This window comes from Vigna radiata, chromosome 1, assembly GCF_000741045.1.
Source record: "Vigna radiata var. radiata cultivar VC1973A chromosome 1, Vradiata_ver6, whole genome shotgun sequence".
Lineage (NCBI taxonomy): Eukaryota > Viridiplantae > Streptophyta > Magnoliopsida > Fabales > Fabaceae > Vigna > Vigna radiata.
In genome coordinates this window covers 7780254-7807826 of record NC_028351.1, presented here as the reverse complement: position 1 = coordinate 7807826, position 27573 = coordinate 7780254, and the positions used below count along the sequence as shown (strand labels likewise).

General features: G+C 33.5%; 4 protein-coding genes across 11 annotated transcripts; 1 reads left to right on the top strand and 3 right to left on the bottom strand.

Moving 5' to 3' along the window:
* Positions 1–2587: 2587 nt before the first annotated feature.
* Positions 2588–3535, bottom strand: LOC106756664 (receptor for activated C kinase 1C-like). The gene has a single exon (XM_014639173.1). The coding sequence runs from the start codon at positions 3533–3535 to the stop codon at positions 2588–2590; it is 948 nt and encodes a 315-aa protein (XP_014494659.1).
* Positions 3536–5171: 1636 nt separating this feature from the next.
* Positions 5172–15280, bottom strand: LOC106771563. Of its 2 annotated transcripts, none has more exons than XM_014657590.2 (9): positions 14785–15280; positions 13309–13808; positions 9291–9493; positions 9000–9167; positions 8139–8453; positions 7197–7346; positions 6955–7104; positions 6670–6870; positions 5172–6183 (listed from the first exon to the last, which is right to left on the bottom strand). In XM_014657590.2, exons 1-9 carry the CDS (start codon positions 15173–15175, stop codon positions 5355–5357), a joined length of 2907 nt encoding a protein of 968 aa, XP_014513076.1. In that variant the 5' UTR covers positions 15176–15280; the 3' UTR covers positions 5172–5354. The 2 variants fall into 2 exon arrangements, with proteins under 2 accessions (XP_014513076.1, XP_014513146.1); XM_014657660.2 differs by having other exon boundaries at positions 13309–13796.
* LOC106767339 (exonuclease 1) lies at positions 6039–20776 on the top strand. 7 transcript variants are annotated; one of them, XM_022783522.1, is made up of 13 exons: positions 6039–6129; positions 16540–16576; positions 16666–16706; positions 16819–16840; positions 16970–17048; positions 17554–17598; positions 17697–17846; positions 17975–18089; positions 18468–18568; positions 19369–19466; positions 19556–19648; positions 19777–19994; positions 20118–20776. In XM_022783522.1, exons 5-13 carry the CDS (start codon positions 16998–17000, stop codon positions 20660–20662), a joined length of 1416 nt encoding a protein of 471 aa, XP_022639243.1. In that variant the 5' UTR covers positions 6039–6129; positions 16540–16576; positions 16666–16706; positions 16819–16840; positions 16970–16997; the 3' UTR covers positions 20663–20776. The 7 variants fall into 7 exon arrangements, with proteins under 7 accessions (XP_022639243.1, XP_022639234.1, XP_022639225.1 ...); XM_022783513.1 differs by having other exon boundaries at positions 17517–17598; XM_022783518.1 differs by lacking the exon at positions 6039–6129 and adding an exon at positions 16420–16447 and having other exon boundaries at positions 17517–17598.
* Positions 20777–21231: 455 nt separating this feature from the next.
* On the bottom strand, positions 21232–25784 carry LOC106772693 (beta-glucosidase 44). Its single transcript, XM_014659246.2, has 11 exons — positions 25456–25784; positions 24946–25004; positions 23772–23847; positions 23601–23672; positions 23418–23505; positions 22992–23244; positions 22614–22729; positions 22266–22483; positions 22146–22177; positions 21948–22050; positions 21232–21655 (listed from the first exon to the last, which is right to left on the bottom strand). The coding sequence occupies exons 1-11, from the start codon at positions 25715–25717 to the stop codon at positions 21378–21380; spliced, it is 1557 nt and encodes a 518-aa protein (XP_014514732.1). The 5' UTR covers positions 25718–25784; the 3' UTR covers positions 21232–21377.
* Between the last annotated feature and the right edge of the window lie 1789 nt (positions 25785–27573).

Genomic DNA, 27573 nt, shown 5'->3' with positions numbered 1-27573 from the left:
AATTTTTGTATTGTATGAATCCTTTAATTAATGCAATTTAATAAGTATTTTTTAAATTTAATTATAACTTTTTTTAATGAAAGATTGTAAATACACATCATATATATATATATATATATATATATATATATATATATATATATATATATATATAGATTTAATGGAATTAGGCTTTGATGGTAAAACAAATCAATAGTATAAATAGATTTTAAAACATCCTAGTTCATTAGTTTAATCACTTTATCTCTCTAGAAAACTAATTTTTCAGATTTCCTCTGTATTATCTCTAGGATTTCTTCTTACTGAGTTGTCGGATTGACGATCAGGAGGTGCCTAGATGTCCACGTCGTAGAGGGCTCCACAACTGATCGATCAATTTCTTCATTCTAACCAGTAAGTTGTTCTTCCCTTTCCTATGTTGTTTTGGACCTAAACCATGCAACTCCCACGAGTTGCATGTGTCTTGTGCTTCCTCTTTTGCATTCTCTGTCAAACTCAAGCTCTAAGAGTTGTTCTTGATCACCAACTGGTGGTTTGTAGGGTCCTGTTGAGTCTCCTTGCGGCGCAAGGTACTGTAGAGACGTTACCAGTGAGTTGGGCTGTGAAACTCTAAGGTAAGGGGATCTACTTATTTTCTTTAAATTGGTTGTATGATGTGTATGTATGAGGCATTCTAAATGGGTGTGTTGTTTGGGCTGCATTTTAGGTTTTTAGTTTATTAAGCCGTATTTGTTGAAATTGTGATATCTGTGTAACTGTAGTGTGATGACTATAAATTGAATTGAATGAATCTAGCTGTTGTTATTGATCATGTTGGAAGTGCTTGGGGTGAGAAATTTGTCCTAGCTTAAGCCAGATAGAAAGTTAAGTGAAATTGTAGTGTTTTGGGGCAATATTAGAGGAAGAGAGATAATTATTTTGAGTAAATGTGGTCTAGAGTGTGTTTGGGAGCTTGGGACAGTTTAGATAGGTCAGTTGTGACTTGTTAGGAGCATCAAACTGGTCTAAAACATGTTCAAAGTGATAGAATTGAATTTGGGTCATTAAGTGGATGAATTTAATGTTTCAGATTTGTAGTAGGAATGGTCAGAATCATTTAGATGAGTCTAACTAAGTATGAAACACAAATTAGGGGTGTTAGAAGTTGGAGAAAATTACTAGAAATGGTAGAGAGTGTGTGAGTTGCATAATTATGCAGAATTTTCATTTTGTAGATTATGCAGACTTGCTGAGCGAATATTTTCGCACAGCGAGTCCTCACAGAGAGGTGCTCTTTGTTTGGTCATTCGCACAGCGAATTGGTGCGCTATGCGAGTGACTGAAGAATGTTGCTCTCTATTTGCTGATTTGCATAGGGAATCTCTGCGCTATGCAACTGACGGTGGCCTGGAGCCACTGCTAGATTAATTCGAATGGTGAGTTGGGCGCATAACGAGAGGTTTTAGGGGGTTGGTCTTTGTCTGAGCTCTCACATAGCGACCTAGGTACACTATGTGAGAGGCCTGAGTTCTAGTACCTCTACGAGCTAATTCGCTAGGTGAGTGAGGTGCACTGTGTGAGAAGCTCTCAGTCTCGCTATGCGAGTGTGGTGCACTGTGCGGGAAGTCCTGAGTTTAGTTCTCTATCTTTTCTTTTGTCTTGTGTTATATTAAGTTGATGGTTGCCTGGTTTCTGAAGCATGTTTTGGAATATATTGTATTGTATTATGGTATTCAAACATGGATGTTAATTACTATTAGAAATGTGTATGATTATAAAAGACTGAGGTATTATTCAAGGTAGTAAGTAAAAGCTTCAAAGTGTAGAATCTCTTGGTGAGATTCTTAGTTGTTTAGAATGAAAATAGGAACTCAGTCTTGGGGGTCATCCTGAAACTCCAATGGTATTTTATTCTCAAATAGAGAGGATTGAACCATGTCGTGAGGAGTAGGAGGAGGTCTTAGTCTTGGGGGCTTCCAGTATGTCTCAAGGTCCATAACAGACTAAACTTGTGAGTGTGGTAGGGTGAAACTCATTGGCAACTACTTTGCGAAACAGTAGAGGTCACCACGAGTGCATAACTTGCCATAACTCGACTATCATTCTAAGTCTGGACAAGTCAAGTCTAGAATATAACATGCTAGGATGTGTGATTTAGTCTACTTTGATTGAAGTATAATCTTGTATGTTATATGCTAATATATTCTATGATCTTTGTGTAACTAGCTCACCCTTCTGCTTGCTTGTGTGTTTGTACGTTTGATGTTTTCTTTTGTAATGACCATCCCTTAGATGTGAGCAGCGGTAAATGAAGTGCCATTGAAATAGACTCACGAGGGTGAGAACGCTGTTGTTTAGTTTAATTAAATTATTTATTTTTTGTATAGTTTTTGAAATATTTCGTTGTATATAAAATTTAAATTTTATAGTTATTTTGAGATAAGTGTGAGATTAATACTTTGTATACATGTCTTCTGGTGTTCTTTAATATTATAATTGATGACTACTATATTATATTATATAATTTCTCAATAATTTTCAAATTTACATACTATAAATAAAATAAATGTAAAATTGTATATCCCTATCATTATTCTATAAAAGAATCCTAAATTCTTTCCGGAAAATGGAGAGTGAAGAATTCCCATACCCTGATTCCACCATCTGTGCAACCACAGAACAATGTTCTTCCATTGCCACTCCAATTCAAGCTGGAGCAGTAAGTATTATGGAAGCTAAATTCTTCAACATTCTTCTTCAGCGTCAAACTCCAAACAATCACAACTTTTTCTGTGGCAATGCTCAACGAGTACTCCGAAGGACAAAAGCTCAAGCTATGAACCAAGGAACCAACGTCAATCTCATGAAGCATAACGCCTTGTTCCAGGTCCCACAGTTTCACCAATCCATCCGTTCCGCCACTCGCCATCAACGAGCCGTCCGGTGAAACCGCCACCATCTTCACAAAACCGTAGTGTCCGGAGGTCGCGAAGCGCTCAACCAACGCGCCTCGATTATTCATGTCCAAGTCCCAAACCTTAACGCTGCCGTCCCACGCCCCCGTCACCAGCCTCGGAGACGCCGTCCCAGGGACGAAGCGTACGCACGAGAGCCAATCGGAGTGGCTGTCCGAGTTCCACTTGCACGTGCCTAACACGTTCCACACCTTGACGGATTTGTCGTGGCCGCCGGAGGCGATGACGGAGTCGTTGAAGAGCGCGACGGACATGGCACGATTGGTGTGACCGACGAAACGGTGCGTGCTGATGCCTGTGGCGATGTCCCAATGGCGGAGGTCGCCGTCCCATGAAGCGGAGATGGCGTGTTTGCTGTTAGAGGACAAAACGACGTCGCTGACGATGTGGGTGTGGCCTGTTAGGCAGCGTTGCGGAACAGCGTAAGAATTAGAGTCGTTGATGATGCGCCACACGATGATGCATTTGTCGTCCGAGGAACTAATCATGATGGTTGGATCGTTGTTGGTGCTTATTGAGGTCACCCTGCGCACGTGGCCATTTAGTCTTGCAAGGTACACAAAAACCTCTTCCTTTTCCATATTTCTTCTCTTTCCAACTTTGCTTTCTGAATTCTTTCCTAGTTTTTCCAATCACTTTTATAATGTATATATAAATAACTTATTTATTTATCTATTCTATCTACTTATCATTCTATATTTTCTAAACTGATATTTTATCTTTTAGATTTTGAAGATTATGCAATAATTATCTCATATAATAATGATTATGATTAAATCAATCTATTTATCTACATCTATATATAAATGTTTGATAGACATGTATTAAATATCACTTATTCTTTTAAACTATATCATTTTATAAATAGATCACGTTTTTACATTTTTGGTTTTTTCTATTCATGTGTGTGGATTTTGAATATTCATGAATTATTACCAAATCATAACTATTAGACTGACAGTTGATATCCCATTTACCTGCATTAGTATTACTATTAATATAAATTATTATAATTTTTTATTATTTTATCGGTTTCTATAACCAATACTAAATTGTTGTTGTAATCGCAACAACTAAAATAACATGATAAAAATCTTAAAATAAGTTCAAGTTGGTTGAGTTTCATTGAAAGTTTTGAAGGGTGCTTAAATATATACGTGAATAGTGGTGTTAGCAAGCTCTTTGATATGACAATATTGATATGGTTAGAGGTGCAAAAAAATTTACAAAAAGTAGTTATTATATGCGAATATTTATTACTTATGAATAATAGATAACAAATATTTCAATATTCGTTTCTAAACAGATTGGATATAAGTAACATACTATTCGACATGTGAATATCCATGAATATCTGTGAATCTTAAAATATTCATAGACACGATCCGTATCTGACTTGATCCGTTGTCATCCCTTAATACGACAATATATATAAAGATTAAGAAAAAAAGATTAAATAGTATACAACGTATTTTAGTTATTATATTATTTATAAGATCTATTTTACTGATTAAAAATTATAGTGTGGTGCGTTAATATTAATAGATTGTACAATATATCTTATAATATATCTAATAGGATGGATATATTATGGATAAAATAAGATAAAAATAATATATTAACTGATAAAAATAAAAAATAGAGATAAAATAAAGATAAAATTAATATATTAAATGATTAAGATAAAAGATAAAAAAATAAAAATAAAAATAAAAATAAAGGATAATGTATTAAATAATAAAATAAAAAAATAAAATAAAAATAAAGATAATATATCTTTCTATCAATTTAGAAGAGAAATAAGAAGAACAAATTAAAGGAGTTTCTTTATTGATTAACATTAACTATGAATAAGTTAGAAATAAAAATTTTGATAAATTAATTTATACAGATATAATATTTTAATCTTATAAATAAACTACTTTTTTTCTTATATTTATTTTCTAGAAGTGATTCCAAACATGCATAAGTTGTTAAGCAGATTATAGATAATAAACCTAATACATTCTGTTTAATCCAAAAATAAGCAGACTGAAAACTGGAGATGCAAAATGATGATAATAATGTTACCGTATTAAAGAAAGGTTAAATTCGTTTGGACCCAAACTATTCATTAGAATTTTATTACTTCGTCAACTAAACTAAATTAGTCTGAAATGAAATCTTCATAAGCAACTATGGACATTCAATGACAATTGATAAAGAATAAAAAAAATATGAAATGGAAAAAGAGTCTGGCATTCAGACAATTTAGAAAATACGCCAGGACGAAAATATGTATACACGGCCAAATTCGTGATTATGAAAATGGGTTCCAAGTAATCAAACTTTTGTATGTAGATTAGCCACTGCCTAATGTCTTCTAATATCTAGCAATGGGAAACAAAAAAGTTTACCTGCCTACAAATATCTAAAGGGACGTTTTCGCTCCCTCCTTGGCCTGCATTGCGTTAGGGGAGGAAAAAGCTCGTCATTCTTTTCTTCCACAATGATATGGGTTGGTTTAGCAACAGAACCAACATGCTTTGACATTGACGGTCCACTGTCATCAGATATGATGGTTGGATTGCTTGCACTATGTTCTTCATTTAATAATACAGATCCTGTTTTTAATTTGGCAGGGTGACCCTTTCTTGGGACCTTTTTCAGAATGCATGCAAGGGTCATCTGGTCGTCATCATCATCATCACCACTTGTCCAAGTATTTGTATCCTCCTGGTTTCTCACTCGTCTATCAGAAGCAATATTCGGCTGCACGAACAAAATTTTAGTTCCAACAGTCTCCCGTGAATGAGACAAACCGCCTTGATCATCAGATGGGTTTTGACTTTCAACCTGCTCAGGAACATCAGTAATAATCCCAGCGAAGGAAGTCTGACTTAAATTTTTGGTAAATCTAGATAATGTCTCATTTGATTTGTTGCGTAAAAAACATGCAAGGGTTATGCTGTCTGAATCTTGATTTTCAAAATTGGTAACACAGGTAGACTGGTTTTCTGAACCCTCAATGCAAGGGACCTTGTCACTACAAGAGATATCCACTAATTCCTGGGGAGAGTTTCGACTACTTTTTGTGCGTCTTTTGGACCTCATCTTCTTCTGGGGAAGATCGCTGTGTGCAGAGACAGAGTAGAACTCATCATCGTGATATACCTCTGTATCTACTACTTCTTTGGTACGTTTAGTTCTTTTTGCACCTTTCTTAGAGCTCTTTTTCTTGGAAACATTACTGCAAGCAAGGTACGAGAATTAAAATACAAAGGTATACCGGAACCAATTTTCAATTTCAAACATTATATGGTCAGCATATTTACTGAAACAAATATATAAATTGGATCAGAAACTTAAGAAACATAAGGTTTACAGGGATTATAAAGACAAACAAAGTACAGTTCCTTACAGAAACAATAACACTGGGTCTTGGAGGCACCAGTATAGTCCCAACATATATTTTTTACCTCCTTTTCTCTAAACCCAAAATGTATCTATACACAAACATCTCTTATTCTTAACTAACTCCGTGGACATGGTAACTAGCTCCTAACTGCTTGTAACTACATCAATTAGCTTATTCCCATTTCCCTTATTTCTTCTCGGATAAACCTCTGTAACAGGGGTCGTATCCTATCAAACAATAATCCTAACAATCCTGGCATCACACGTGTAAGATGTTGAGAAACAAAGGCAAAATGAAAGGGAGATTAAAGGGCAGTACCTTGACTTGTGCTTCTTCCTGATGTTTGAAGAACCAACATCAGATTTTGGAGCTAACGCAAGTAAAGGTAGAAAGTCGGTAAGTGTAATGGTTGGGCGTTCAGATTCTCGATCAACGAAGTTACTACCAATAATAGACCTTTGCTTCTTTTTTGCTTCTTGGAGCAAAGGAACTTGTTCAGGACATAACACCTTCCATCTCCTGTTCAATGAGAAGAATACATGTAAGATTACAGAGATTGAAGGATTTTAGATTTTCATCATTGAAGTTAATTTGAGCTCATACTTTCGGCATTGAGAATCAGTACGGGGAGGCAGTTCTTCAGCAATCTTAGACCAGCAATATCCATGCTTGGCAATTGCATCTTTTAATTTTAAATCCTCTTCCTCAGTCCATCCACCCCATTTCAAAGAAGGATCCAGACTATTGAGGTATCTGTCATAAGAATTTTCAAGAATTTTAACAAAAACCTAAGACCCTAAGGAAATTATGTCCCCAAAAATTTTAAACAAAATACAGTACAGTACCTGTCCCTACACTGAGATTGGATTCGGCCAGGAACATAATTAGCTATTTGATTCCATTTCCGCCCAAAAAGCATGACTGCTACTGTTAACCGTATATCTTCCTCTTGTGTAAAGCTCCCTTTCTTCTCCGGACAGAGAGATTTTTTCCATCTGCATCAGCAGACAAAATGCAGCTACAAATAAACTTCACTTCTCCAATAAACTTTAACTCTGTTAATTTATTGAACCAGACATAATTGCATTGCAGATATTTAACCTTTTAATATCAGTGTTCATATAGTCATTTCATTTTCAACAATGTTTCTTTTTGTTTTTAACATAAAACAACCTCGTAAGAGTAACAAAGGAGATAAAGAAAGAATCTTGGATCATTCTGAATGGATATATTCTTCTTTTCATGTCATGAAGATATCAAAGCAAATCCCTTTTCAAGTTTGGCCAGGTCCATGATGCATCGAGAGAAACAAGGTATGGAAGTAATGCATCTCTTCAAAAGGTTAAATACAGAAGGACACGATCATTTGCATTTCTATATAATTCAACCTCCAGAAATACATAAAATACCACCATCCTAAAGTGGTAACCAGATATTCTCTTCCAGTTGAAACTGGGTTATACATACTTCCTTTCCCAACCTGCCACTTTTCAACAATACTGTATAAACAAATAAATAAGCAAATAATAGTTCAAACAATTCTGAGCTGAAATCAAATTATTGAATTGGACAATCACCACAAATCATCAAAGCCTCATAATAACAGCCTAAAAGAAGATGATTCCAAGGCATCCATATCATCAAACTGTGAACTACACATAAATATACCTTGTTATCTTAAGCAAGATGAAAGGCTGCTGTCAAATATTATTTGATTTCAAATAATGGGCTACAAACATGCAAAATTAAATTACAGATATGGAACGCAATTTAAATAGCTAACCAACCTATTTGAGCACTGGGTTCCTGTCCGCCGTTCTAGAACAGAAGCCACGCACTGCCAATTGCTATCACCAAAATATGTCACTGCAGAACATAGTTGAGCATCTTCTTCCTCAGTCCATTCACTATTTAGCATGGAAGGATTTAAGCTCCTTTGGAATCGTGACAAGCATTGAAATGGAGTCCTGCTTGTGCCCAATGATGAAGCTATATTGAACCAGTTCCTGATGCCCATATCTTGGACAATAAGTAAAAGGGACTTGTCCTCTTCCTTAGTCCATGCACCTTGGTTGACCAAAGGATCTTCATAATTCAACCACCTGTGGTTGCAAACATTTAAAATATAGTGCGTCAAAGGTATGGAGTCCAACCATTCATACATAGACACTATTCTATGGTCTACATAACAGACATCTATGATGATGACAACCACCACAGACTTATTAAGCACGACTATATTAAAAATCATGTCATGTACAACCCCACCTGCATGATGTGTTGATCTTGAACTCTTACTGAAATCCAAATTTGGTAAACTGTATATGATGGTGATCGTCATAGATGTCTGCAATGTAGGGGAAAAATATTCTTCATAGAAAGGCAATAAACACGAAACAATAGTCAAAGAACTGCATGGACAGGACTAAGAACCAATAATAGCAACATAAACATTTTATCATAACCAAGAACCATATTCATGCATTACCACGCAAAAGAAAACTTCACCAATTAGTATATATATACCCTCATTAAATTCAGCACGTGTTCCAATATCAGAAATATAAAATACTTTATCATAGCAAAGATCAATTTTTTCACGCACAAAAAACACAGAAAGAAAAACTCACAAATTAAAGTACATATACCTTGATTCACATTCAGAACCAGTATGGCCACCAACATACATAGAAGCTATGAGATCCCAATTAACTTTAGGCAAAAAATTTCTAATCATCTCTGGTGTGACTTCGAGATCCTCAATAGATGCAATTATATTATCCATGTCAACAGCATTTCCACGCAAGCCCTCTGAACTGTAAAAGGAGGTACGGTACATCAAGGGTAAAATTTAAAAACACAACAGGGGAATGATGACATTGGTCAAGCAGCAGTTAGTAGTAATTTAGTAAGATAGGACAAAACAGAATTGATATTACCTTGTTCCATCAAGTGAAAGTGAGAGTTGAAGCACCATTTCTTGGAATTGTTGCTTAATTCCCTTAAAAAGATTTCCACTGTCTGCCTTAGACCATTTTTTCCTTTCCAATGAAAGTGGAAATCTTTCCAATACCATCCTATAATTAGCAACACGAGAATTTTCTTCTGGGCCATAACATATTGAAGTTACCTTTCTACGTTTCTGCCAGGAAAAAGTTGGATCAAGGATTTCCAATATAATCAGTGACAATTGACACTTCGACAAAACTAAGGTGACAAATGCCACGTTGCCAGCCAGTAACTAGATAACGACAAAATTACCTAAATATTTGCACTCAGTTACTTGCAAGACTGCTAACCAATAGATTCAAACCCCTTAATCATACCCTCAAATCAGGCATAATACCCAAATCCAATAACAAAGACTGTAAATTTATCCTTCTAATCAAAGGCTGTAAAGAGAAAAGTTACAAATCTCAAACAAAAATGGTAAAGTATCAATGCCGTACCCATCTCCAATACATGTATATAAGAAGAATCCTTCAAATCTTTCATATTTTTTAAAATTTATTAACTGACATATTTGAGATATGGCTCCAATAACTTGGAAAGTCCCACATCAACTCCATGAATCACATGTCTAGGAAAGTGAACTTTAAGTTTAACTCAACCTTATAAAATTGAGTTGTAAGATCAAATTTCCAACTACTTATATACAATAAATTGGTCATATCTCTAGTCAATGCAAGATTTCTAACACATCCTTCACATAAAAACTAAATATCTCAAGCATGGGAATAGATCTTATAGATGGTTTGAAAGGCTCAACAAACCTTATTGGAAGAGACTCTAATATCATCTAAGAAAATGAACTTTAAACCTAACTCAACTTTACAATATTATCTTTATTTTATATTTATCTTTTAGTTAGTTTGTTATTATTTCTTATTTGTATTTTGGACTTAGCCCATATTTCTTCTATTATAAATAGAGAACACTATGTGTCTATTTAACACAAGGAAGATTGATTTCATACACAGTTTTCATCACTTCTAACATGGTATCAGAGTCATCGTTAAAGTCTATCCTAGCAATATTTGTTGTTTGTTGGGCATATTGTTCCACCCGCAATCGAGTCGCTATCGGACCACCCATTAATGTCTAGTCCCACGCTCGAGATATATATACCTCGGTGTGAGGGGAGCGTGTTGGAAGTCTCACATCGACTAGAGATAAAGCCAATTTAGAATATATAAATGGGTGCAAACCCCACTTTACAAGCCGGTTTCGTGGGATTGAGTTAGGCTTAAAGTCCACTTCTAACGTGGTATCTAGAGCCTAAGGTTCTTTTGAGGAAAAATTTTCTGGAGCCTCTACCACTACATCCGTCACTGCCGACGGCAGCACCATCGTCTACCGCTGTCGTTTACCGCTGCCTTTACCAGAGTTTCAATTTCGACCAACGATCACACGGTTTTTATCGTCTCGACTAGGCAACCATCATGCCATCAACGACGTCTTCATCGGAGCTCCTACGCACTCTAAGCGCCTTTTAAAGTTTTGGATCTTCTCCTTTTTCCGTCATGCACGATGGCATGTCTCACAGCGATTTAGAGCATCGAGATCACTCTTTTTCCTCTTTCGCATTCATCGTGTGTTGTTGCACATCCCATCTCCTCTCAGGCAACTATTCAAAGCATCGAGGTTGCTCTTTTTCCTTTTTCAAGTGCCTTGATTGGAGAATTTTTTATTTTTATAGTTTCTTTCTCCTGTTCATCCATGGCTTCTTCTGCTGTTGTCTCTTCAAACCTCTCTTTTGTCACCATTGCGTTTGACCCATCCATATATGTTTTTTTCCCATGGAAAAGACGGTTTTGTTAATTTATTTATAGTCGTGGTGGCTTTCCAACAATTACCTCTTTATTCACTAGTGGCATTCCTCAAGGGCGATTTGCAAGAAGAGATTTACATGGAACAACCTCCCAAATTTGTTGCTCAGGGGGAGTCTTTTGGGTTGGTATTTCTTCTTCGATGTCATCTTACAAATCATTAGTAATTTGGTGTCATTCGAGTGCAGAAACAGATATTTTCACTAAGTCTAATGGATTATATTAGTAACAAGCTTGGTACATATGTATGTACTAGCGTGAGGGGAGTGTTAGATATACTTTCTTTATTTTATCTTTTATCTTTAGTTAGTTTGTTATTATTTCTTATTTGTATTTTGGATTTAGCCCACATTTCTTTTATTATAAATAGAGAATCCTATACATTTATTTAACACAAGAGAGATTAATATATATAACACAAGGGAGATTAATCCCAAATATAGTTTTTCACTATATATATATATATATATATTGTAATTTAGTAATATCTACCGTTCACGTAAGATCTCTAACATCATAGTTCAAGAGCCATTAATGGAGATGCATTGAAAAAGCTCTGCATTGCGCATGTAATTGCTAGATGGTCCATATACTTGTAGGGAGACTTCAGTTAATGCCAATTAGCTTTAACTTGAAGAGCTATTGTAAATAATGTCAAAATTACGTATGAGTAGGACCGATGATGTTTTTCATGACATACTAACCTAAATGGGGGCAAATATGTAAATTTATAACATGTTTACGAGGACTTATATATTTTGATGCAGCCAATGGGAGGATATGTAGCCATGTTTTAGCTATGATCACAAGTAATTTTTTTTTTTGTATAACAATCATCATCCACTGTTACAGTAAAATAGTAATGTTACTTTACAAACAGTACATTTATGAAAAACATGGTAGACAAAAGTGCACGCCAGCAGAGAAGTAGAACAGAATAGCACTAGGCCACTAAAATCAAAAAGTGGAGCGGTTGCCAATAGCCTTTTTTGGCTGCTGTAATATTATTATATGGGAAACCAAGTTTTACACTGAAACTTTTGTTTAGGGATTTCGGGGTATAATTGTGATTTCTCCCTAATTTTCTAAAGCCTTTTTCTTCAGAAACGCTAGGATTTTAAACGGAAAAACTTCTTTTATCAACACTTTTTTAACCAACGCATACGTGATAATTTGTGATTGGTCCATTTTAAATATTTTTTAAACATAAATTCAAATAGACCAATAAAATGATGACACGTGTCCCGTTGTAAAAAAAGTTATCAAAAAATGTTATCAAAATATCATTGTCCATTTTAAACCATTCATCTAAACCATTCCATTGAAAAAAAAAACTACCTCTGTTTAACCTACATTCCTTCATATGCTACAGCCTACAGGACCATATTTTTCCTACACTCCATTCTTCCGTTGGACTTCCCAGTTCACATTTCGTTAACTTTTATTAAATTTTTAGTGCTCTTTTTCTATAAATTTCACTACCAGCTTTCACTTTTTGAAGGACCCCAGGTATTTCGTGACTGCAATTTGGCTTATTGTTTATCATGAATTTCTTTTCTTTTTGTATTTTTCTTATTATTTAAGTGTACCATAGATATTTAGTCCGTGTTATAACATTTAAAATAACAGTCACCCTGTTTCCCACTATAGCATCTTCAAAGATGACTTTCACATGCCACTATTTGAGATCGGTAACTATGATGTAAAGTTTTTTCTTTTTTTTTTTTTTTTAATTCATGCTAGCATTAATAGGCCGTAACATATCTTGAACTTTTAAGAACCTTTCCTCGCCATTCCTGTTTTATATTTAGCATGTTTCCAGTATCCAGGCTTTCATAGGAGAGAACCCTTTCTCTCCATAACTATTTCATATTACCACTCAAACCCACTAAGCTGTATTAAACGGATAGCATCTATAGTTTTCATAATTAAAAGATTAAGTTTCAACTGAATGAGAATCTTAAATATTATCCACTAATCTACCCAGAGATAAATATATATATATATATATATATATATATATATATATATATATATATATATATATGACCAGTATCATCATTCATGATGAAATAGTACAAACGATAACTCAGACTTCAGTAAACAATAAAAGCATCACACAACTAACCTTAGACTTCTTTGGAGACCTTTTTGCTGATATTAATTGAACAAGTGGATCTTTTTTCAGTGATAACACGTTCCCTGTACTTCTAGTGCATGCAGCCTGGAGGCCCTTAAGAAGTTTAATATTATTCCTTATCTTTTTGTTTTCCTCAGTTTTAGCCTCAATCTCAATCTTCTTACGTTCAAGAAATCTCTTTAAATCCCTATTTTTCCTAATGGCGTCAACCAAACACCGAACAACAGGAGGAAAGCTCAATCTTATCTGTTGTAATCTAGATGACTCCAGGGCATCAGGTTCAGAACTCTCAACAAAATCACTAAGCAGCATTTCAATGTTTTCAATCAACTCCTGTGTGGCAGCCTCCATAGGATTTTGAGAAAAAGGACATAATTCACCACCATCTGGTTCGTAATGGGTTGAGCCATTAGCGATGTCACTCTCACAGCCCAAGCTGGAGATTTGATCCTCCGCAACCAACTTTTTTATCCCACCTTCATGCAAACCTAATATTGTCATCATTTCAAGTTTTTGTTACAAAATAAATAAATAAATAACAAAGTCCTAAAACAGAACTGCCAACAAGACAACTTGGGGAATATATAAACATTATAAGGTAAAAACCAAGTCCCACTTTCACGTTGACAAGAGATAGTATTTTATTAGGGAAGACTGAGATCCTGCATTGACTAGAAACTACAAAAAGTACCTGATAAAAGCTTATAAAGCTTAATGCAATAGTTTTGTACGATGAATTCAGTTAGGTGCCCATAACCAAACAAAGAGACATCTAAAACTCATTTCAAGGCATCGTTTCAAAAGTCAAATACAGTTCAGTTAAGACATGCATATATCCAATGTTAATTTTGTTAGCAATTTGGGTCACTTATATATATATACATATATATATATATATATATATATATATATATATATNATATATATATATATATATATATATATATATATATATATATATATATGTAATTATTAAATGTGTTAGGGCTATTATATTATATTAAGTGATCTAATTAAGATAAATATGGTTAAGAATATATTTGTCATGAAAGGTATACTGTGTAGAGACCGACAATAATTATAATTTGTTGAAAGGGCCAAATAATAATTATTGAAACTAAAGATTCATTCCTCATCAGAAGAGAAGATTTAGAGGAAACTATTTAGAGAGAACTAAGGGTGCTCTACTGAGGGAAGATCGGGACAAATTTCAGGTTCATTAATTATTCTCAATGTCCAATTCAGGTAGCCATGCGCTTTATAACTGGTTTATTGCTCATTCTTTCTAACAAATTTTAGATACATGAACATGCAGTCTTTCCTTCTCCTTTAGTTACCGCCAACCAATATCTATATTTTATTCTCTACTTATAGCTCACCTAGCATTATTATTTCCCTTGGATTCACATCCCAAATTCAAAAATTATAAATAAAAATTCAAACGCACACAGGAAACCCAAATACCTTCGCTGTAGTCGCCAAACCTTTTCATAATGGCGCGCACGGTCTCGAGGTCATCCACGCCATCGTCGTCGTCAGACACGACCACCGCCGGCTCAAGTGGCGGAAGAACGGACAGAGGCTGGTATAGACTCTGCACTCTCTTAAGACATTCAAGGTCGTCGTGGTCGTCGGAGTCCGAGTCGGTGGCGACGGGAACAATGGTAGTGCCGGCGTCAGTGAGAGGGTCCAAAGATGGAACATCGTCTTCAGCTGCGAAATTATCATCGGCGCCAGGGACGGCGATCATGCAGGCTCGTGAGAGCGCGGACAAATCCTCCTCGAAGCCGTCGTCATCATCGTCGTCGGTGGAGGAGAGATGGTCGTTTTCGAAATCGTCGACGCGAGGCGTCATCGCATTGAGATTGTTAGGGCTTCTTAAGAGTGAAAGAGTAAGAGTTTAAAGGTTTGGTGTATTGAAAGGGTTTAAGCGGCGGCTCGTTTATGTTGGAACACTAATGCTGGAATTATAATATTATTTTATTAATATATATATATATATATATATATATATATATATATATATATATATATATATATATATATATATATATATATATATATGTCGTATATCTAAAATTAAAATTACTTATTATTCAGAGTTTGAAAATATATATTTTATTTTAATATAAGGGTGCTAAAAGTATGATTTTTTTTTCACAATATGTATTTCTTGCATTTCTTAAAACACGAAAAGCAGGTCTTTCGTAAAAAGTTAAAAGTAAAATTTCACGCTCTACAAAGAATAATTAATATTATGAATTTTACCTATAAATTTAATGATTTTAAAATCAATCGTATTAAAATTTCAATAAATAAAAAATGATAGCCATAGAACACTTATCATAACAATCAAAATTATGTAAAGTTAAATATTATATTATAATTCCAGCCAAAAAAAATAGCTTTTAAATTTTAAGATAGAAACTATTATGGATTAGGTTGAATGCGCTGCCTATATTTCAAACCTAATATTTAACTACTTAATCAAACAAAGGATCAATTATTAATTAAAACCATCATTTTAGTATATATATATATATATATATATATATATATATATATATATATATAAGATGCAAATATAATATATAGTTCTGGAAAATAAAAAAAAAATAGAATTACTAACTTTTATTAATATATTTTCGTTTCAATTAGAAAAATACTACATTTTGAACTAATTTTTCAAGTAGCAAAAAACAAAAAGAGCGGGAAGCAAGTCTTTCGCGTTTCAAACTCGCGGTAAAGGTTTTAACTGAAATACGAGTCCTCTCTCAACAACCAATCAGAATCGACCACGTCTTTACTTTACTAAGTGAACATTTTTCATTGGACTGTACACAAACTTCTGTCACCGACAAGTAAGAATAACACAGTTTTTCCCGTCCCTCGTTTCTCTTTCGGCACTCGCGTTCTTCCCGCCATTTTCTCTGTTCCTATTTATATGCACGAGAATTAAAATTTTCGGACCGATAAAACGTAAACGAAGAAAATTCGAATAAGCCCAAAACAAAACCCAGAAAGCAACAGAAGACCTAGGACATTGCAAATGGGTATCAAGGATCTCCTGAGGTTCATGAAACCTTACATTGAACCTTTCCACATCCATAAGTATGCCGGAAAACGCGTAAGAATCAACCTCATTGTTCTAAGTTTCAATTTTTCCGCATGATTTTATCTGGGGCGTGTACATGTTCACTCACTTTGCAAAATCTGTAGGTGGGTATTGATGCGTATTCGTGGCTTCATAAAGGGGGTGAGTGTTGGGTGTTGAACTGTGTGAATGGTTTTCGATTTTGGGATAATTAATGGTGAGAAGCTGAAGTTGAGATTTTCGTTTTTCAGCTTATTCGTGTAGTATGGATCTTTGTCTTGATTCCGACAGTGTAAGGAAGTTGCGATACATTGAATACTTTATGCATAGAGTGAACTTGCTTCGCTTCTATAAAATAACTCCGGTTGTTGTTTTTGATGGTGGCAATGCTCCTTGCAAGGCAGCAACTGAGGAAGAAAGGAACAGGCATGTTTTTTTTTTTTTTCCTTTTCTGAAGTCTTAGGTTTTGGATGAACATTTTACTCTTTTGGTTTTCTTTCTCGTATCACTTTTATCCTTTCACTGAGGTGAATGTTGGCGTCTGATTTTTTGTAGAAAAAGAAGGGCTAATCGAGAATTGGCAATGACGAAGCTTAAAGAAGGGAATGTTGCTGCAGCTTCAGAGCTCTTCCAGGTAGAAGGATATGAAAAAACAAGCAAACAACATTGGTTTTTTTTTGTGGAGGAAATTGCTGATACTACATAGATTTGTCTTTAGCATGTAATAGCATGCTGTCTTAATATGATGAATGTAGAGTTCTATAGGAGTAGTCATGGGTAGTTTGAAGTGGGAAAAAAATGAAAATTGAGCAATGTACAATGCTAGCAATTAATCTAAGGACAAAACTTAGTTGTAATTCTCATGTGTTTTTGGAGCTGTTATCTAATCAAAGTTAACGTTTTATATCAGGATCATATACCGACCTTTATTGTAAACATTTATTGTGCATATTATTTAGGCAAAACTATCAATTTAACTGTAGAACAATACCAAAAACCCTTAAGGAACTGCATCTACATTTTGTTCTGTATCTAATTGTTATCGTCATGGTAATTAAAGATTTTGCCTTTCATTTTCCTTTATGTACTGTTTGTGCCAAAGAGTCAACACAATACAAGGATCTTTGTTTTGTGTGCAGAGAGCAGTGAATATTACTCCGGTTATGGCACATAAGCTAATTCAGGTATGCTGTAAACATTTTTCTGTTGTACAGACTTCGGACTGGTTCATCATTAACTAATCTACATTCTAGGGTAATTTTATTATATAATTACCTTGCAGACCCTGAAATCTGAGAAAATTGAGTTCGTTGTTGCTCCATATGAAGCAGATGCTCAGTTAGCGTACATGTCTCACATTGGGGTAGAAAATGGTGGGGTTGCAGCAGTGATCACTGAAGATAGTGACCTTATAGCTTATGGCTGTCCAGATGTAAGAATTTCAATAACATGAACTTGTGCGTGGAGGTTTACAGCTTTATTATATCTTGAGTTATTACTGTTTCTCTATCCAGTTTCATATAACTGTATTTTGGATTGTACTCCGCTGGTTTTGAACAGATTATTTTTAAGATGGACCGAAATGGGAATGGTGAAAGAATAGAGTTAGAGAAGGTATTTTCGGCTGAGTTTGGTAGACCTTCGTTTCGGAGTTTCAACATGGAACTGTTCACAGGTAAATTTTGTTGTTCAACATGGATTCCGATAATATGTTCATGCATGAAATGATCAAGGCTTCTCTGTAACCAACGATGAACATATGTAGATGGCTTCATATAAGAGATCTAGGGCTTGATGCATAAATGTCTTATCATCAATCAGGAAAAAAGAGAAAATAAACATGGAACTAGCGTAAAAGTCCTTGTTCTGGATCTTTGTGCTTTGAAATGTTGGATACACTAACTTGAGGTGACTGGAAATTTAGGATTTTGTCAAGAGATTTTAATATTTCTGAAGAGTTCTTTGTTGTTTGGGTCATAGAAAAGAAGTCTCATCTCATGCTTTTCAGGTTTATGACAATCTACCAAGTGCTTTTTTTCTTTCACCTCTCCAGGTATGTGTGTCTTAGCTGGCTGTGATTTTCTTCCATCTGTTCCTGGAATTGGTATTGCTCGAGCTCATGCTTTGGTTTCCAAGTATCGGAACCTAGATCGTGTAAGTATGTTCTCATCTCCTAAAAAACATCAGGGTTGATTGCTTGTCGAAGGGAATTTTAACAGAAATCTAGATAGGACAGTTTTAGAATTAAGCTCTCATGTTCCTTATTATCATTGGCGTAATGTGACCATGCGGACTTTTAAATGGACTGCTCGTATGAAGTGTTGACATTATTCCTTATATTTTTGTCATGTTTCATAGAAGGATATATCCTTTCTCTTCATGCTAAATAACCAATCCAAATTCACTTATCTATCATGAATTCATCATTAAACCAAAGAGATGATAGGACTGCAGAAAAAATGTAGTGCCTATTTCCATAGGTTTTCAACCCGATTTACACAGATATAAGTAAGAAGTAGTGACACATGGAAAAACGCTGAACTTTCAAACTATTTTTGCTAAACAATTAATTGGTTCTATTGTTTTATGCTTTGCTGCCGAATGTAGTTTTTGGTAGAGAGCTCACTGGTCTTTTTAAGCTTAGAATTTCAAACTATTTTTGCACTTAGTTTTGCAATAGTACAGTTCTCATTGGCATCACTTGTCTGTCTGGATTTCCAGTTTGTAGTTAATGAGTTCACATCTCTAGTAAGAAAGGGAAATTTGAAATATATAGAATTTATATTCCACACAAGTCACAACCACATCCATATATATCAGAAACCAATACATTTGTTTTTTTGCTTCTACTGTTACAAGGTTAGATAACGTGGTAGCTGATACAGCCTCGGAGATATCATACTTAAAGGTTCATATTCAGTTTCATTATGACTAATATATCAATTCTTTAACAGATATTGTCTGTTCTTAAACTCGAGAAAGGCGACCAAATGCCTGAAGATTATGCCAAAACCTTTCAAGAGGCTGTTGCAGTTTTTCAGTATGCTCGAATGTACGACTACTAAAAATCTTTCCTAATTCTAGAATGATCATTTGTTAATTTTATGAATGACTTCATTTGCTTCTGGAATATCGATGTAGATATGATACCAATGCCAAAGAACTGAAACACATGAAGCCTCTTCCACAAAATTTTATTGAGTCACATGATGGGAATCTCGATTTCTTGGGGCCGTATCCTTTATTGTGTCTTCTAAATAGTTATTTTATTTTATTTTAGCATTTCCAAGAGAATATATGGTCAATTTTAACATTTATGCTTGTTCAATGTATATCATTGTTTCTTTGACAAATGCAATTAGAGAAATTCCCTCATCTATAGTCAAAGCAATTGCTGAAGGGAACTTGAATCCATCAACTAAGAAAGCCTTTGATGAGTCTGAATCTTCTAGATTTCCTCTGCACCCCAATGATCTCCAAAGCTTTGATCAAGTTCAAAAAGCTGAAGTTCCTACACCATCTAGGCCAAAGAATAGCTTTTCAATCATTGCTTCCCAGTACACCAGAGAAAATAGTACAGGCAAGCAAAAACTATGGATATGTTCACAACTTCTGTAACTACATTGCTAAGTTTATGCATGATTTTGCTAGCAGGTCGTATATGTTTAACTATGGCATGTCATAACACTTTCTCTCTCTACAGTGACAAGGCTCTTAGATGAAGAGAAGTATTCCAATGAATTCTTGGACCTTAGAAAACTAATCATGCCTTTGGGAACAATTAGAACAGAAGAAAAGACAACTGTTTCTGATAACACTCTTTTGAAGGTTCCTGATAACAATCCATTTAGGATAAGAAGAAATGAGGAAAGATATCAGACAAAGGACAATGTTGAAAATATTTCTGTTGCAAGCTGCTTGGAATATACTGACTTGTGCATGTCTCCAGATAACTTTCAAGAAGAGGGGTCTGACGGGAATCTCTTAAAGAAAAGAAAATTTCAGAACACTTTATCAGATAAAGCTGAAGCAACCTTTGAACCGGTTTCAGTAGTGACAGAAGCTGAAAAATCTGATGTTGTATGTTTGACAGTGGAATCCCCAGAAAGTGTAACTTCTGAGACTAAGATAATTGCTGATTTGAAAGGAAAAAGTGAAAGTAAAAAGAAATCCAATAGAAGAAGCAACAGCAAGAAAACGGGTAGTAATAACAACAGAACGCTTTTGCATTTCTTTTCTAGAGTGTAATAATTCTAAATATGTCCATGTCCATATTTTTTGCTGCGGCAAGTTTGACTTTATTTCTCAGAGCTTAATAGTGAGAACAATCAATTAATTATAACTTAATATAAATTATTCTTAGATTAACTATTGCAATCAGAAAACATCAAAACGGACTCTTGCATTGAGATTAATGGCATTGTCATTGGGGTCTGTATCATATATGCTTTGTGAAGTAGTTTTTACAGCAATAGAATTTTCCACCCGAGATCAGTAAAATATTTAAAAGCGCTTACATTTATGCTTCAAAGTACTTTACGTTCAGCTTTAAAATATCATTTATGTAAACTTGACAATAAAGTCTGAAATGAAACTGACCATTCATCAATTGTGTCGGCCAATAAGGTGATGCAGTTTATCAGCTGAATATTGCCAAGTATGGATAGGCACCCAATGAAAGAGTTGCAAAATATAATAATCTATTGTTTTTATCATATGTTATTTAAATTTTCTAATCGGCACATGGAGGCATATTTTAAAGAATTTATATAAACAAACAAAACATTGAACAATATGATGCCAAGACAAAAAGCAAGTTATAAAAGATAATTTTATTCTAAGACTTGTATTAATCAAGTCGCGTGATTACAGTTACAGAGGCACTTTTTAACTCAGCCAAAACCATTAAAACATGATTTATGAAGCAACTAGAAGCTTAGAAAGTAGATACAGAGCTCAGCTATTAATGCTTCTTTCTGGCATTGAGCTGCTTGAACCAGTATGCTGACATCTTGGGGTATCTCTTGAGGGTTTTGAAATCAACATAAACAATTCCAAACCTTGATGTGTAACCTAATCTCCATTCAAAGTTATCTAGCAAAGACCATGCAAAATAGCCGACCACATTTGCTCCATCATCAACAGCCTTCTTTAGGTTAGTCAGATAGCCTTTGTAATAGTTTATTCTTGTGGTGTCATGCAAACCCTTGGGAAGAGTCACATTACCCGGATCATCCATGCCTACATACATGACAATGAAAAAAGCAGAATACTCATGTCACACCAGGCCAAAAATAGAAACAAAGACAAAGCGTAAATTAGAAGTTCATTTACTTTGAGGAAACTATTTTTGTATTTAATTTAAATACAAAATTGTCATTTTATTTTCAATCTGTATTTTGTTTTCAAAGATCTGTGCAATAACAGTTAAAACCATACAGCCAGTGGCTCCTTTATACTTTTTTTGTAAACAGTTCAAAACAAAAGTCATTTCATAAATAAAAGTGAAAACAGAAATATTATATAATTTTACCATTTTCAGATAAGATCACTGTTGGGTTTCCATAACGTTGCTTTACGTACATCAATGATTTGTAGATGCCCCATGGTACGTTGTAAAGCCAATAAGAATTAGCCTGTTCAATTCAACTTGTAAAAATTAGTCAATGCATGGTCGGGCCACTTTTTTGACTTTGAAGTAATGAATATAATTCACTAAGTTCTAACTTACTCTTGGACCAATCGGCACTCCATTCTTTGCATCTTCAATGTTCAAGAAAACAAAAAATTGATCATATGCAAATGCACAGAAAATATTGTAATCTATGGTTTAAAGGAAGCATTGACTTACAAGCAAACCCTGCATTCCAATCCATTTGATAGCCTGGGACTTTAGGTTTTGATTGATGAGGATCGTACATGTAGTAGGTAGTATATTGGTTGATTCCAACAAAATCAATCGAACCCTTCACGATTTTAACTTCTTCACTAGTGAATTTGGGGAGTCTTTCCCCAACAATTTCTTGAACTGTCCTTGGATACTCTCCATAAACAAGGGGGTGAAGGAACCTGGTGAATTTAAGCACTATAATTGGTGTCGAGTGTGTGAAAGTTTCCACAGGAGATAGAGTTGCATCCAAAAAAAATACTTCAACATCTAACGTAGGATCGACAATAAACAAATGCTAAATAATTTTACCATCCCAAATGAAAGTCTCTGGCTCTTTGAGCAGCATAATTGTCGGCTTTTGATCTTGTAAGAGGCTCATACCAAACAAAATCCAAGAGGATTCCAATTCTTCCCTTTTGCTTTTCCTAAAACAAGCACATCATAAGAACATTTTAGCGTCCTCATTAAGATTTTATTTGGATAAACTTAACTACAAACACAGTAAGAAAAGAACGAATTGAATTTTTCCTTAAGTTAAAATCGACTTATGCCCTTCTGTTTAAATGCATAAGTTTATTTTAATTCATGGAAGAGAAGCAATTCATTTTAATTTCCTACTCTTTTTTCTTTAATATATCATTATGGAGAACTTTACTTAAACCAAATGATAAGATATATTAAGATTACTTGATACTTCTCTCGGTATCTTTGAGCAGCAGCTGCATGTGACAATATCAAGTTGTGTGCAACAATATAAGGCTCAGTGCCTGAGTTACCAGCTGTACAATTCCCATATTCTTTTGAGCACCTTCCAGGGGCAAAGAAACCATTATCATAGCCAAGAGCAGCCACCACACGAGGTTCATTAAACGTCATCCAATTCTTAACTCTGTCTCCAAAAGTCTTGAAACAAAATTCTGCATAATCTGCGAAATCTTTCCTGTGTAATTTGAGCATTCTTGTTAGTTATACTTCTTTGTATTTATTAACAAGTCACCATATACTTTTAAATCAGACTTACTACAAGTATTACGCTACGAGAAATTTGCAAAAGCATGCATTTAAAAGATCAATTATTCAATTTTATTCTTGTGTGTGTGTATTGGTACTTACACAACTTGGCGACCCAATAATCCGTTGTACCTCTCCTCAAGTGCCAAAGGAAGATCATAGTGGTAGAGGTTTGCATATGGGGTAATACCTGCAATAGTTGCAGACAATCAATGGGGAAACAAATGATCAATAACAATAAGTTGAACACTACATTTCAAATATTAAGTATGCTATAAAAGTTACCTTTTTTCAGTAAGTAATTGATCAACCTATTATAGTATGCCACACCTTTCCAATTTACTTTGCCGGTTCCATCTGCAGTAGTGGTGAAATTGAAAGTCAGTCAATGATTGAGGAGTTTAACAATTTAATTCAGATATAGCCAAATAAGTAAAACAAACATGGCTAAATTACTTGGAAAAATTCTGGACCACGAGATTGAGAACCGATAAGCATCAAAATTCAGTCTCGACATGAGATTTATATCATCCTGTGAGATTAAACATACTTTTTAGCTCACAATGTTCCTTATAGCAGAGAAGAACTACAGGTACAAATATATCACAATACATTTATGAAACAAGTTATAATTGAAGGTCAAAAAAGTTCAGAAAGGCCTTTGAACCTATAAACATAGGGTCCCCTTTTTACAAATTTTGAAAAGGGGTAATTCAGATGTAAAAGAATTCAATAATTATTTTTTACATATTTTAAAAACGAAAAAAAAAATATATTTTACATTTGTTTATAACTATAAGAACATTTTTTTTTCTTTAAATGTACGATAAACTAATTAAAATAGATTCTGATTTTAATTATATTTTTTTTTTAGTTTCTTATGGTTATAAAAAAAACTGAAATAAAGAAATGAAAAGCTCTTAAAAGTGATTTGTTTTAAAAAAATTGTGTTGGTCCTCACAGGAAGACCCATAATGACTTCAAGTGGCACTCTTCAATCTTCATTTCTAATCTAAAAAAGCTTTACGATTTTTTTTATTTTTTTGCGGAAAATGAATGTAATAAACTTGAAAAACAATGGAATGAGGAAAATAGAAAAATCTGTAAAGATTTCAGTAAAATTAAGATGTTAAAAAAAATAACTAAATGTAAAAATTTAAAGAAAGCCCGTCCATGTCAACTTGGGCCGGCAGAGTTTGAGGCTGTAAGGGTCCAACTGAAAAACAACTATTTTTTTTTTTTGAATTTTGAAAAGGAAAGAAGGGTAAATTAACCACTTAGTTTATAAAAAAAGTCCTGATATTAAACTTTGTGAGATCATTTTATTATAAAACTGTAATTTTGAAGATCAATTCATTATTAAACTTATCAACAATTCATATTTTTTACAAAATTAAATCAAAATTTCCATTCTTTCAAATATTAAATTGACATTATCTCACATATTTTATACCTAATTGGACATTTTTCCAACAAAAAAACTGAACATTCATAGATACATTTTACTGCTAAGTTTTAAGTTGTAATATACTATTTAAGTCCATGCAGTTATAGCAAAGAAATCAGCACATTAAAATCAAAAATAACAAAAATTAAACCTGCATAGCTAAAAAAATAAAAAGCCGCTTACTTTGTAGCGATGGTACTGATCAACAGAAACTTCTCCCGTCCCATTATTTGCGACAATACCTGTTTTGTATTTAATCAAACAAGAAAAAAATATTTATTATTTTTAAATTTGTTTATGAAGATGTGTTATTTATTTTTTCGCAAATCTCTGTTTTAATTAATAAAAATTTTATTTTGAATATTAAGTACCATTATCATATTTTAAGCTACCATCTCAACCAAATTTCACACGTTGTTCTTGTTCGTAACATTCGCATCTTGCTTTTCACCAGAAAATGCAACGCATTACACACCGTGACAGTGAAATTAACGGTAATTTTTCTGACCAAAAAAAAAAACACAGTATTTTGTACTGTGTGTCGCATTGTGCAGAAGATTATTAAAATAAGAAAAAATCGAAAAAGCAAGTGAAGAGATTTGACATTAGGATTTAGTATATATAATTGAGAGGTAAAATATATAATTAAAATTTTAAAAAATTAATTAATGAAAATTGAGAATATTGACGAACCGGGCTTTTTGATAAAAACGTCCCAAATGCTTGGGCCGCGACCGTCTTTGTGGGCCATACCCTCCACCTGATACGCAGACGTCGCCGTTCCGAATATGAAGCCCTTGGGAAAAACCTCTCTGCTCAAACCTCCGGTGTCGAAATGCACCGTTTCGGGTTCCACGGTGGCATCTGCAGCCGCGACGCAGCGGATAACAGCTGCCGCAGCAATGAAGAGCGAAAAGAGGAACCACGAACGGTGAAATGGAGCTAGAGAGAGCATATCGGAACCCTCACAGCACAGCAGAAAAGAGTGTTTGAGTGAAGAAGATAATGGCAGTGATGAGATGAGTGAGATCGATTTATAGGCAAAATTTGTTGATACTGGAAATGGTTTTGATGGCATGACACATGAAAAGTAAATTTGAAAATTAATTTTTCTTGTTTTTTTGCATTGTGTCAAAATCAATGGACCGATGGTGGGGTATGCTGTTCCTTCTTTCCATTTTCAACCATGCCAAGAAGAACTAAATTATTATTTATCTACATCATTCATTTTACTTTCTATTTTAATATTTTTCAAACAAAATTAATTTAATCCTTTTCCATTACAAAGAGATTACATGTTAAAATTATAAATTTAGTAACTAAATTATTAATTATCCTTAACATTTAAGTATCTTTTTATCCCTACTGTGTTTAGTGTATTGATTTCAAATTTGTTTAAAATATTTTGAAAACCCTAATATAAACTTTGATTGTGATCTTAAGCAAGACAGAGAAGGTATCTTTCAATGATATGATTTCATGATATGGCTAACTATCCTGAGTCACTGAATCTATAATAATAAATAAAGATTATTTTTTGGGAACTTCTATTACAATTATTTCAACTTAAATTATTAAATTAAGAAGAAGAGAGAGTGTGTTTTTTAATAATATATTTTTCTGACAGGACAGATCAGAGAGAGAATGTTTAATGTTGATTATATTAGTTTTTTATATAAAATTTTAAAGAATAATAACATTAATCCTATAATAAAAACTGAAATTGTTATAAATTTATTGCTAAAAGTTATATCAAAGATGTAATGTGTTTATAAAAGTAATACTTTTATTAGTTTTTATAATTTGATTGTGAGTAGTTTGATTATGAATTATACAAAAACAGTTACAACATATAAAGAATAAAATAGTAATAATTTATGTATAGAAAAATAATTATAAAGAGATTTAATCTCCATTAATAAAATAGACAAGATAACTAATATGTGAACAGATTTTGCCACCATTAATATAAAACCAACCTTGTAAGTAAGCTTTTCAAGCTCCATGTACTGACACCTCTTTTAAATAATATATCAGATAGTACATGAAAAAGATTATGAGCCAAATTGCATATATTTTATATTTTTCTATAAAAGGTAAATTTAGTCATATGTTTATTAGTTATATCATATGTTAAATTTTTATTTTATTTTTATATTTTTATCCAATCATTCATTCCTTTTACAATTAAGAATTGGAGTTAAGATAAATTATGTTTTATTTTTAGAAACATTTTAGCATTTTGAAGTACAATTCTATAATGATCATGCATATGTCTCAAGTATAATTAAAACCATCTTCATTAAATTTTGATTGTAGTAATATATTTAAGGATAATGATATTTAGACAACATTTTTTTGACAACATTTGAACATTAATTACTTGTCAATATGTGATTGGTCAAAAATCACTCCACAATCAATAATAATAATAATAATAATAAACATTATTGTGAAGTAATTTTTGACCAATCACAAATTGACACGTAATCAATGTGTTCAAATGTTATAAAAAAAGTATTGTCTAAATATCATTATCCTATATTTAATTCTTGTATATCACGTTTGTGTCAACATTAATATTATTATGTGAATGATAAATGTAGATAAGTATGGTTATTATGTAATGTGACGTATTAGTCTATTTATTTTATATTTTGAAATATTTTTTGATACATTTTATCATAAGAAGAATCAATATGACTTCATAAACTCTATATTATTTGTTATATTTATGTAATCTCTTAATAATGTTTTGTTGCTATAATATATTTGCTACACATGAATAATATTATTTTTTTTTTAGAAAAA